Raw genomic sequence first — 13,205 nt, 5'->3', positions numbered from 1 at the left:
TTTTTCACTATTAGAATAGAAAAAACATATGACTCAATAATAAATTTTTTTATCATCATAACAATTCAAATACATACTATAGATTTTCAATATAGAATTAACCAATCGAGTTTAGTTATGTGTATATTCATTTCAAAAAATAAGTATGAATGATATGAATATTACAAGCACAAGAAAATAGGATAAACGATTATCTGAATTGGCAAAGAAAGAAGAAAAGAAAAAATGAGGAGAAAAAATACAAAAAAGAAAAAAAAAGACAGCACATGGGCTCTGCCATCCTTTGGGATCTGGCTGGCCGAAAGCTTATTGGGCTAAACCCATGCCACCGTTTCCGTTTGTGTGAGATTTACAGAGTGTCACTGTACCTAATAGTTGTGTTTTTTCCATACAAGAAAAATGATCTTTTATCCCTACACGTTAATACCTGTCATAGTTTGGTCAGGTACAAAAGTTGGAACGTAGTCATTTTAGTACCAGATCCAAATTTTAAAACCTCCGGAACCATTTTAGTACCAGTAATAACATCACCTAAGTCAACTTTTAGTATTAAAATGTCACAACCATTTAGTACGGTTAATGACACCAACGGGTACTAAAAGGTGACATGTAGTGTCGGGTTGGCGTCTTGGTCCGGTATTAAATAGATCTCAAGGGTACTTTAAAAGGAAAGTATCTTACACACAATCATATGTGATTTATAGGTGAGATGACAAAAGAAGCTCTACGTGAGGTGGTCCTCTATTTAGTACCGGCCCGGTTGAAGCAGCCGGTACAAATCAAATCATATGACCGGTACTAATAGCTTTTTCTCCGGTTCTGTTCAAACCATATTTAGGTTTGTTTTGCATGATATTTGGCAAACAATCGGAGCGCTCTTACTAATATTGAGCTCCTTTTGCACGTTTTGTCACGTGGGATGATGCTGGAATGGCACGAGGGCATGGAAAAAAGATGGGGTACATTAGCATTGGAGGCAAGGCCTTATTTACATCCTGTAAAATTTTCGATGAAATTTATTGTAATAATTTTCAACCAAAGATTAGAAGTACTAAATATGATATAATTATAAAACTAATTACATGAATGGACGGAAAATCGCAAGATGAATCTATTAAGCCTAATTAATCCATCATTAGAGCATGTGTTACTGTACAGTTTAGTATCTAATTATGACCTAATTAGGCTCATTAGATTCGTCTCACAATTTACAAGCAAACTGTGCAATTAGTTTTTTATTTTGTCTATAATTAATTTTCCATGCAGATGCCGTAATATTCGATGTGATATTTTTGAAAATTTGAATTTTGAATCTAAACAAGATCCAAGTTCGAATAGATGACGATTGGTTGAAATGGAAGATGTAGAATGCTAGATCGAGAACCAACAACGCTAAAATGGAATATCTGTTGGTCCAAATTAATACGCTCAAGCAGCCTTTAGATGCTCCCTACTATTCTATAGATACTATACTTTGTCCTTGGGTTAAAATTCATATCGTTATTAGGACATCGATATAGTCTACTGTCTGAAGTGAAAATTTGATCAATAGTTAATAAAAGACATTTTCATGATGAACACTTCCATCTGTCTTACATTTTCATTCTTAGTGATTTTTTTTAACATCGGTGGTCAAAATTAAAAAGTTTGACCATCATGGATCCTAATAATAAATGATGACATGCATATCTTGTATTCGAGAGAATTGCCTTTACAAAAGAAGATTTAAAATCACAAGAAATCCATCCCCCCTTTACACTCGCACATCCGCCGGAACAACACATGAATCAAAGAATGTGAGCACCGCCCATGCACTCATCGGTTTAGCCAAAACCCATCACCTTGGGCGCGAATCTCAGGAACCTGGTGAGCGAGTTGGGCAAAAACTTCCTCGCGAAGAGGAAGCAGACGTCGGTGGTCCTGCCGTTGTACGTGCACGTGGTGCCGCTCCTGAGCCACCGGAGGAAGTCGACGGTGACCTGCACCCTGTGGAACCGCGCTGGGTGCGGGCCGCCGCGGGACCAGTCGACCCACGTCAGGCTCCGGTTGGCGGCCGCCGCCGGCCGCCGGATGTGGAGGAGCGTCGGCAGGTAGTGCTCGTCGGCGTAGCAGCCCCGGCTGCAGAAGCGCCGGAAGACCGGGAAGTAGACGCGGTCGGCGACGACGTCGGTGGCGAGGCCCCGGTCCAGGTCGAACCACTGGGAGCCCTTGCGCCACTGCGCCGCGGTCACGACGGGGCTCATGCGGCGGTTGTAGCGGCCGCGGCCCGTCGCGCCGGGCTGGTCGTAGGACTCGAGGAACACCTCGGTGGAGTTGACGAGGTACGAGTGGACGGTGGGGAAGTCGAAGAGCGGGACGTGCGACTCCGACAGGAGGACGAAGCGGGCGTTGGAGGGGTCGTCCAGCAGCGCGTGCGCCAGCAGCCGGCGCTCCGCCTCCACCATGCTGACGCGGCCCCATTTCACCTCCTGCAAATTTAATTTTAAAACGTGCCAATGTTAATATACTAAAATACAGTATACCATACTGCTTCATCGTCAATCTTTGCAAAGGTATTTTCTTGATTGGGCAAGTCTTTGAGTATTTAATCATTGTTCCATATCAAGAAAATGAGAAATTCTTTCGCAAAAAAAAAGAAAAAGAAAATGAGAAATTCCCCCATTTTAAGTTGAGTGATGTTATTCCTTAAGAAAAAGTTTAATTTTTTTAGCATAAGAAAAAGTTCAAATTACTCCCCACAAATATGGCCAAAGTCCGGAATATCTGTAACTATCTCTTGGTTAGTTTTCCTCGCAAAAAAAAAATCTCTTGGTTAGTTTGGCCCCTAAACTATATTTATTTGTTCAATTTACCTCCTAATATAATTTATCATTTTTAATTCTCCGCATACAAGTAGAATCTTAATTTAAGTTTTACCATAGTTATTGTGGGCATCACAATGTATGTCAAAATTTATATCATAAGGGTTAATTCATTATTAAATATCATACCCTATCAAAATAATGATGAAAATTCTTGACATATTGTCTACAATGTGTTATGTCGTCCCCTATCATCTTACAAAATTTTAACTCAAGACATCGCTTGTGCATGGATAAATAAAAATGATTAATCTTATTAAGAGTTAAATTTGGTAAATCATGTACTTAGGGGATAAATTTAATTAAGCAATAATTTAGTGGGTTATCTAGACTTTGATTATACTTGAGGGGAGTAATATGGACTTTTTCTATTTCTTCATTGAATTGTGAAAGATAAGAATAAAAATGAAAAGAAAATGTTTGCACTTCCGAGAAGCATGCAAGTGTATGTTCGTTGTTTCGATCAGTCACACGGAACGCACACGGAAGCAAGTGTATGTATATTATTGACACTTGGCATGCTGGCACTAAAGTTCAACGTACTAGTAGCTAGGCATTAGCTAATGAGGGGAAACTTTGAGTGCGTCGAATGCCAACCCTGCTGATGAAGCAGCTAGCGGTGCTTTCCAAGCGCACAAGGCACGTCGTGCCACAACTCTCACAACTCAAGCAAGGCGATTCTGGGGAACCTTCGCCTTCCTTGCTTCAGAGTTCATCAGACCAATTTTAATGGGAATTTGCTATTTTCCGGTCGATCCATGTTTTTATTGATTTAAAATTTATTGGATGATACCTGCCTCTAGGTGTTGGTTCAACAGTCCTAGCTAGCTAGTACAAAGCTTTCTTGATTCAATATTTATTATACAGTTTTTTTGTCTCTATGTTTTTAGTCACTCGAAATCTTCTAATGATTAATGTAGCAAGTATACCTTTCCTTTGTGGTGCCCACTAGTTATAGCTAGTACTAATTAGCAAGTGATCATTCGGTGAAGCAGTAGTAGAGATCAACCATTAATTAGCAAATGAATATTCCTAACGATGATCCTTGCCCGTTCCAGAACAAGAGAAATCCTTGCCATCCAGACAACGAAACATGGGCTCCGAACCCATCGCCCGTGGAATTCCCGGTTGTTTGCATGTGGAAAAGGCGAAAATTCTTTCCGTGCGACGCCGCTGGACAATTGGATGGCACGCCGGCCCAAATGCCTTGCCGGTGAAGTGGACTCGCTTGTCATCTTGCAAACCATGTACTAGTGTGCCACCTACTCCAATGGGAATGCCCGGATCGCTTCCTCCCGGCCCGTCAATGGCGGACTAGCTCGATTACCGCGGTTTAACTAGGCATTCATGCGTTTGCAAATCCACTAATTAATGTGCCGGTGATGAGGTGAATGATTTCCGCTAATGATTTTCTCTCTCTGATCTTCTCTGTAATTAAGTAGGCGATTGGATTCTCTGCTAATGCGCGCCATGAAGGGAGCGGAGGCGGATAATGGGGCGCACCTTGCTGGGGATCCTCCGGCGGTGGAAGGCGGAGGTCTCCGGCGGCTCGGAGCCGTTGAAGGCCGGGTCGGTGTGCACGTAGACGTTGTAGCGCCCGCGGTGGCCGTGGAAGAACTTGTCCCACAGCGGCGCCATGGGCAGGTCCCAGCGCGTCAGGAACAGGAACGCCACCTTGGGCGCCGCGCCGGCCGGCACCGCCCGCGGCGCCGACGCCGCCAGGGCCATCAGCTCCTTGTCGTCGTCGTCCCCGCCGCCGATGCCGATGCCGCTGCCGCGGGAGGCACCGCCAACGCCAGCCGGCGTCGGTGGCGGAGGGGCAGTAGTAGCGCTAGTGGCCGCCGGCGGCGGCTCCGGCGACGACCGAGGCCGCCGGATCATTGCGGGGACGGCCGGCGGCCCTTGCTCCGGCCGTGGCGGGCGCGGCGCCGCGGGCGGCTCCTGCTGCCGGTCCCGGACGGCGTTCGCGGCGGCGGAGGCCGGCATGAAGAGCCCGGCGAGCGTTCCCCCGTGGGCGTGGAGCGAGGCCGTGTAGGGGGAGGCGGAGCTCAAGAGGAGGGAGACGGTGGCCACGACGCCGATCGCGAAGCCGAGGGCCGCGCAGAGCAGGAGCTTGGTCCGGACGGGGCAAGCCGGGGTGGCGGCGGCGGCCATGCCGGCCACCACCATGGGCAGCACGTGCTGCTGCTGCTGCTGCTTGAGGTTCTTGGTGGTCATGGCTGGTCGCGGCCTGGGGTCCTGCGCCGGTAGGGAAGAAGACAAGGCATTGAAGGGGGAGGTCGATCGGCAGGGGAAGGCAGCTGGTGAGGGCGGCAACTGGGGGTGAGGTCGGCGACGGCGATCGCGGGGAGTATTTATCTGTACGCGGCGGACGGCGCGCGCACGTGACCGTGAATTCGCAGGAACACGTAATGATCAGGAACATTATGGGGAGATCCATCCACCGGGGGAGGAGGGGACGGGGGGAGCCTGGGAGGGAAGGTACGACGTGGTCGCCGCGTCGCGTGGGGGGGCTTGGATTCGTCGTCGGTTGGGTCGCCGGTCTCCGAAAGCGGGCTCTACGAGGGCGGCTGCCGGCGGGGTCCTCTCTCCAGTGATCCAGTCTCCAATTGTTATTCTTCCTCGGTGGCGGTGCTGGTCCACAGGTCCAGGCATGCAGGCCTAGAACAGCCAGAGTTGCAGCTAGCTATACAAGTCGTCGGACTACTACTACTAGTTTAAGCTACTTCCTAGCGCAACGGAATTTAGTATGTATGGAATATTAAACCAAATTTATTTGCAAAATTCTTTTATAGATGGTACAACTTTTGAGACGAATCTACTAAGCCAAGTTCTATCACAATTGGATACGGTAATATTATAATAGTAGCCATCCTCAAATCATGCTGTCAAATACCTTATTAGATTAGTCTCACAAAGTGATGTAGGGTTCTGAAGATTAATACTCGTAATGTCGTGGGGCGACTACATGCTGGGCGGGGCCGGGCGTTCGAGTAGCTAATCATTGTGTTTGTTTGGCAACGGTTGACGGCTAGTGCTGATTTGTTATGAGAGAACAGTACTGCTGACTGGCTGGTAGTTGGTGGCTGGTGCTGATTTAGTATGAAAGAACAGTACTGTTGGCGGGTTGGCTGACAAGCCAAGCGAACACAGCGAATGACTGGTTCCATGACTGTTGTTTTCTTTTTCTTCCTCTCTACAAGTCCTTTATTCACGTTTGAAAATTGTTGGGAGAGCATTCGGAGCTTCATGACGGAGGGGTCTGGAGCCCCCCGCACCCCCGGATTCGCCCCCGAGTGGAAGGGATGCTGAAAGTAGCGCTATTCTTCTTTCTTCTCCCTTGTTGGATCTTTTTTGATTGTGGTCGTCAGATCTAGACTAGTTGGTAGATCTGGACCACAGAACCGCTCAAGGACTTGTTCGCTCGTTTCAAGGACGGCTGGTTCGACACGGTTTATATGTAGCGAATTTAAATCTTTATAAGCCACAAACCCATTGTAGCCTTTGGTTTACGGGAGCTAGCTATACATTTTCGTCCTTTAATTTTCGTTTAAAGTATGTACATGGACCACCGTGAGGTCAATCGGCCCATCTTTCAAAGAAAGAGGTCAATCGGCCCAACAAAGTTTTTGTCTAGCGTGTCGTGGTAGCAGGCCTGTTCAAAGTTTTTTCTTTTCTTTTTTTTTCTCTTCTCTTCTTGTATCTTTATTTTTTAAAGTGTTTTCTTGTCTTTTTTTTTCTTTTCTATGTACACTTAATATATTCACATGCAGGAATAATTTATTTGTAATGATATCGCATTGTCCTTCATGTACGATTATTTTTTTTACATGTGGAGCCACTTGTCACTATGTTTAATATTTTGTTTGTTGGATACAATTATTTATCGGTGTTCGTGATGTTAATTTTCCAACATTTTATCCTATATAATTTAATGTTTGAGATGTTCAAAATTTTATTTATATTTGTGTATCATGTGTAGTTTTTTGTTTACATTGTACAATCATTTATTACTCATGCCTAACATTTTATTTGCTGTATATAATTATTTGTTCATGCAAATAATAATTTATATGTATTTTTTATTTTCTAATTTTTCACATAATAAAATGTATGTGATGATCAATTTTTTGTTTGTGGTGTACTATTTGTTTTTAGATTTATGTTAAATCTTTTAATCATGGAAATAACTTATTGCTATTGTTCAAGTATTTTACTTAATAGTGTTAGTTATTATATATATATATATATATATTAAATGTTATGAAAAACTATCATCTAAATATGGTCAAATGCCCTCTTGTTTCGCAGATCTTGTTGCAAAAAACATAGTGCTGTAATTGTTTTATTTAGATACTTGCCTTGAAATCTATGTAATTTTTAAGTCTATGAAATCTTTAGGACATTATGAGATGATGATTGTGATCTGGTTGCGGTAGGGCAAGTTTCAGGTGAGAAACAATATATTTTGTCACCTTCGGTGATACGTAACAGCACTCCACCATAATGAAGTAAGAGCATCATCTAATAACGGAGGGCATCGCTAGGTGACCTTGGACCCTGGTCTACGTGAAGGTGAACAATCTAAGCCCAACGAGCGTTTGGTTCGGCGCTAGTCTCGCTCAACAATAGGCAACTATTTTGCAGTCTAATTGTGGTAGAGGAGAGACATAGCAGCTCCTAACCAAGAAAAGGAGGGATAAAATGTAGAATAAAAATACCTTTGCTCATTTCTTTCGACCAAGGGTGTGGGTTGTATAGCCATGTACTCCATCCATTTAAAATTATAGGTCATTTTGATATTTCTAGAAACATAGTTTTTCTCTATGTGTGTGTCTCTATATATATCTTATATCTTGGCGTACAGAAAAATTATGTATCTAAAAGTAAAAAAAAAACATATAATTTTGAACAGTGGAAATAGATAGGTCAACTAAACTAAGTAAGAGAAACAACGCCGATGCATGATTGGTGATTGGATGGTAGAGTTGGGACTTGGGAAGAAAATTACTTGGTGCTTTGTGCTAGTCGAGAAACCGCGGACACTTGATCATGTTAATGTTCTTATCAGTAAGAGATGACGCCAGCTAAAACTATATGCCCGATAAGTAGCTGAGTTAAGCTTGTCCTAACTCCAGTGGCATCCTGGCTTAACCCAATCACAATGATTCCCTCCAGTGTCTTTCAAAAAATTATTCCATCCGCTCCACTAATTGTCTAATTAGAGAAACAAAAAATCCTCTCTTGAGGTATCCCGAGTCTCGACCCAGCAAGCCATGGACATTGTTGCATACACGAAGTTGTCGTTGCCATAGCCCATCATCGCCGTAATTAACCAACAGTGGAATTAAGTATTTAAAGACAAGATACCAAAGAAACAAGGTTCTTTTTGGTTCCTTTCTTGCCTGAGAAATTATCAGAGTCCGTTTATAGGAAACATCAGTATCCAACCATGGCTGAGCCGTCACTCACAATTCCTCTACGGGCTCTCTTTCTTGCTAGTGCCACACACACACACACACACACACACACACACACACACACACACACACACACACACAAAGTATGGAAGCTGTGGTGGGTAATAAGATTGTTACTATACACGGCAAGATATACGTAGAATTTCAGGACTCATAATTTAGCAAAGATTCCAATAATATATTATGCAAGAATTCAATTGCAAATATATTGGAAGAAGAATTACCATATATGTGGACCTATCAAAATAGTACATGTCAGTGACACTCATAATTGGTACATGAGCACCAGGTCCAGCAGATGCGAAGTATTGTTCCACAGACTTCAATGAGCGGAATATTTTTTAAGTAATTGGGTCTATATGGGCAGCATTTGCATTGTTTGCCTATTTGCTGATCGTAGGCACCAAATGTGGTAGTACATGGACATGCAATGAGAGTGGCCACAGATCAGGAACCTCTTGCCCTTCTCTTCAGGTTCTTTACACACCTTGCAAAGGCCTCCGAGAGCAGGCTCCGTTAGTTTCAGAACCTGGAAGGAGGCCATAGTGCAGGCAACAACTGCTCCCAAAAATTAGCATAATATTTGGTCACTGATGTCCATAGTACAACTCGTAAAACTGAATATGAAAATTGATCACCAATGCACATTCATTGAGCGAGATAATTTTTTTTGAGGTGGAAGCAAATGTCATAATCGAGGCTTTCATGAACATTAGAAATCTTAGACCAGAAAAATATCTTCTTTTATTCATATAAACTAGTATGTTTGAAGTATTTGTATTATAATTTATGCAACTTTAGTATTTAACTGTTGAATTTGAGATTTGGAGTGTAATTTATGTTATTGCTAACTGAATTTCTCGGTGAACTTTAAATTTTGTTACCGAATTATGTATGGATAATTATACCAAATTTTTAAATTTTGTTACCGAATTATGTATGGATAATTATACCGAATTTGCAAGTGGAAAAAAAATACCGCGACATACCCTCTCTGAAATACTAGGTTCGCCACTGTTGAAGATTACAAATAATATTGTATACATAAAAATCTATTATTCTATCATGGGTTTAAACTAATGTCTAGCCAACCTCAACTAATCTTTACGCTGTTATAAACAAAAATGTCCCAGCTATTACTCTTACCGACCCAAAATCATGCCCCTACTCTAACTTTAAGTAAAATACAATGCAAATGCTTAGCTAGTATCATAATAATTATTGCTAAGCTTTTTTTTTTCCAACTAAGCATCCAGCACATCCAACTAAGCATCCATCACAATATACATCTTTAACGACCATTTAATACCCTCTTCACACACACACACAATATGGAAGCTGTGGCGGTTAATAAGATTGTTACTATACACGTCAAGATATATGTAGAATTTCAAGACTCATAGTTTAGCAAAGATCCTAATAATATATTATGCAAGAATTCAATTGCAAATATGTTGGAAGAAGAATTACCATATATGTGGACCTATCAAAATAGTACATGTCAGTGGCACTCATGATTGGTACATGAGCACCAGGTCCATCAGATATGAAGTATTGTTCCACAGACTTCAATGAGCGGAATATTTTTTTAATAATTGGATCCATATGGGCAGCATTTGAATTGTTCGCCAATTTGTGATCGCAGGCACCAAATGTGGTTGTACTTGGACATGCAAAGAGAGTGGCCACATTTCAGGAAACTATTGCCCTTCTCTTCAAGTTCTTTACACACCTTGCAAAGGCCTCCGAGAGCAGTCTCCGTCAGTTTCGGAACCTAGAAGGAGGCCACCGTGCAGGCAACAACAGCTCTAGAAATTAGCATAATATTTGGTCACTGATGTCCATAGTACAACTCATAGAACTGAATATGAAAATTGATCACCAATGCACATTCATTGAGCGGGATAATTCTTTCTGAGGTGGATGAATATGTCATAATCAAGACTTTCATGAACATTAGAAATCGTTGACCAGACAAATATCTTCTTTTATTCATATAAACTGGTATGTTTGAAGTATTTGTATCATAATTTATGCAACTTTAGTATTTAACTGTTGAATTTGAGATTTGGAGTGTAATTTATGTTATTGATAACTGAATTTCTCGGTGAAGTTTAAATTTTTTTACCAAATTATATATGGATTATACCGAATTGCAAGTGTAAAAAAATACCTGCGGCATACCCTCTCTGAAATACTAGGTTTGCCACTGTTGAAGATTACAAATAATATGATATACATAAAAATCCATTATTCTATTATGGGTTTATACTTCTGTCTAGCCAACCTCAACTAATCTTTACGCTGTTATAAACAAAAATGTCCCAGCTATTACTCTTACCGACTCAAAATCATGCCCCTACTCTAACTTTAAGTAAATTCCAATGCAATGCTTAGCTAGTATCATAATAATTATTGCCAAGCTTTTTTTCCCAACTAAGCATCCAGCACAATATAATCTTTAACGACCATTTAATACCCTTTTCACACACACACACACACACCCACACACCCACACACACAAAGTATGGAAGTTGTGGCGGTTAATAAGATTGTTACTATACACGTCAAGATATATGTAGAATTTCAAGACTCATAATTTAGCAAAGATCCTAATAATATATTATGCAAGAATTCAATTGCAAACATGTTGGACGAAGAATTACCATATATGTGGACCTATCAAAATAGTACATGTCAGGGACACTCATGATTGGTACATGAGCACCAGGTCCATCAGAAGTGAAGTATTGTTCCACAGACTTCAATGAGCGGAATATTTTTTTAATAATTGGATCCATATGGGCAGCATTTGCATTGTTCGCCAATTTGTGATCGCAGGCACCAAATGTGGTTGTACTTGGACATGCAAAGAGAGTGGCCACATTTCATGAAACTCTTGCCCTTCTCTTCAAGTTCTTTACACACCTTGCAAAGGTCTCCGAGAGCAGTCTCCGTCAGTTTCGGAACCTGGAAGGAGGCCACAGTGCAGGCAACAACAGCTCCCAGAAATTAGCATAATATTTGGTCACTGATGTCCATAGTACAACTCATAGAACTGAATATGAAAATTGATCACCAATGCACATTCATTGAGTAGGATAATACTTTCTGATCGCCAATTTGTGATCGCAGGCACCAGATGTTGTAGTACTTGGACATGCAAAGAGAGTGGCCACAGATCAGGAACCTATCAGACCCGGGACAGCTGGACTGCTCACAGGCGTAGAATATTCTAGAGTAAGGGATATCTCATGGATGTACCTTATCTCTTTTGTCCGAATAGGCGTAGTACTAGCTGCAGTACAAGGAAACTACCCGGTCGTGCTGTAGAAGGACTCCAACTATACTCGGCTAGGACTTTCCATGTAACCCTGTCCCCCCAGATATATAAGGGCGGGCAGAGATCCCCTCGAAAGACATCTACATCTAAGGCAATACAAACCACCACACAGGACGTAGGGTATTACGAAACTCGCGGCCCGAACCTGTCTAAATCTTTGTGTTCCTTGCACCATCGAGTTCCAGAGCCGTCGATCCCTACCTACAAACCCTACTGCTAAGGGTATCTCTGAGCAGGCTTGGCAGTAAACACCGACAGCTGGCGCGCCAGGTAGGGGACTCGGCGATTTCATCGTCGAGTTCGATGGCCACTTTCGCTTTCAGCAACATGGCGCCTCCTCGAGGCGCCACCTTCATCTTCGGTTCGTGGGTTTGCGTTGCCAATGGTTCAGGCGGCTTCGATAGCCACTTAACCAACTCTCCCACGCCGAAGAGCTCCACGTCGGAAGACTCCAACAAGCTCGCCAGATCTCATGATCGCGGCATTATGTTGCTTCCCGACCTCGCCAAGGAGATCGAGCCGAAACTCGAAAACAACTCGAGTTCTATTCGGACTCAGACTGATTCCAAACCAAAATCCACTCGGATTGGGACTCCTTTTGCTCAACCCGTTTTCGGATTGCGCAATTCATTATCTATTTACAGGCAGATGATTAGATCCATCTATGAAAATTGCTTGAATCGCCTACTCCGTGTCGAAAACCAATTAGTCACCGCTAGTCGGGAGGCACCTGTTTTTGACAAATATTCAGATCCAGTCGAGTCACCTCAAGATAGCCTGGACTTCATCACCAATGCACTGGCTAAGATGCAACTCAAATCTTTCTGAAGCCATATCCTTGCAGAACTACTCGACAATCTGCGAGAGGTCGCCAGCATTGATGATCTCCCGTTTCAACACGACACTCCCCTCGAAACTGAGAGGGAAACTGGCTCTGGTGGAACTGTCCTAGCTGATTACAAATCAGACCTGGAAAGCTTCTCTCACGAGCGTTTGGTTCAGGTAATCATCCAACCCGGGGGTGCTCCAAGCCACCATGATCCAAACGAAACCTTGGATCAGATCTCAGTAGACAATCTGACCCAAGACGCTCCAGCTGACGAAGATGAAGCCACTCGCACAACCCGCAGGGCAAGGAATCAACGAAAAGAAGCACGCAGGGTTCATGCAGCTGAACGTGCCCAAATTCCACCGCGCTACCTCAATAACGAGTTCAACAATGTTGCGGATCCTATCTTCAGAACACCAATTGCCGCAATGACAGAAGCAACCCTGCGACTCATGACGATGCCCCAGAATCCCGAGTTGGAACGAATCATAAATCTCACCCAAAATGCTGTTGAACAACTCGAGAAACAGAACCCCCTGTCCTCCCTCCACGGTACGCGATCAAGGGCTACTGCAACAGCAATACCTCAGGCAAGCCGTACCCCCGGAGGCCACCAGCGTCAACAGCAGCAGGAGCAGTAGAACCGAAGAAACCAAGAGGATCAGGAAGCTGCGAGTAGTCATCTCCCCAGA

The 13,205-nt window shown here is 43.1% G+C and overlaps 1 protein-coding gene across 1 annotated transcript; it reads right to left on the bottom strand.

Moving 5' to 3' along the window:
• Positions 1-1,588: 1,588 nt before the first annotated feature.
• On the bottom strand, positions 1,589-5,170 carry LOC120677470 (glycosyltransferase BC10-like). The gene is made up of 2 exons (XM_039958623.1): positions 4,365-5,170; positions 1,589-2,468 (listed from the first exon to the last, which is right to left on the bottom strand). The coding sequence occupies exons 1-2, from the start codon at positions 5,076-5,078 to the stop codon at positions 1,824-1,826; spliced, it is 1,359 nt and encodes a 452-aa protein (XP_039814557.1). The 5' UTR covers positions 5,079-5,170; the 3' UTR covers positions 1,589-1,823.
• Between the last annotated feature and the right edge of the window lie 8,035 nt (positions 5,171-13,205).

This window comes from Panicum virgatum, chromosome 6N (assembly GCF_016808335.1).
Source record: "Panicum virgatum strain AP13 chromosome 6N, P.virgatum_v5, whole genome shotgun sequence".
In the NCBI taxonomy this organism is placed as follows: Eukaryota; Viridiplantae; Streptophyta; class Magnoliopsida; order Poales; family Poaceae; genus Panicum; species Panicum virgatum.
The sequence above is the reverse complement of the archived record's forward strand: the minus strand, read 5'-3'. Positions and strand labels throughout refer to the sequence as shown.

Excerpts from the sequence above, each read along its gene's own strand:
- LOC120677470 (XM_039958623.1), bottom strand. The coding sequence starts at position 5,078 with ATGACCACCAAGAACCTCAAGCAGCAGCAGCAGCAGCACGTGCTGCCC. Across the intron at positions 2,469-4,364 it reads GCCGGAGGATCCCCAGCAAG|GAGGTGAAATGGGGCCGCGT; the intron begins GTGCGCCCCATT and ends TTAAATTTGCAG.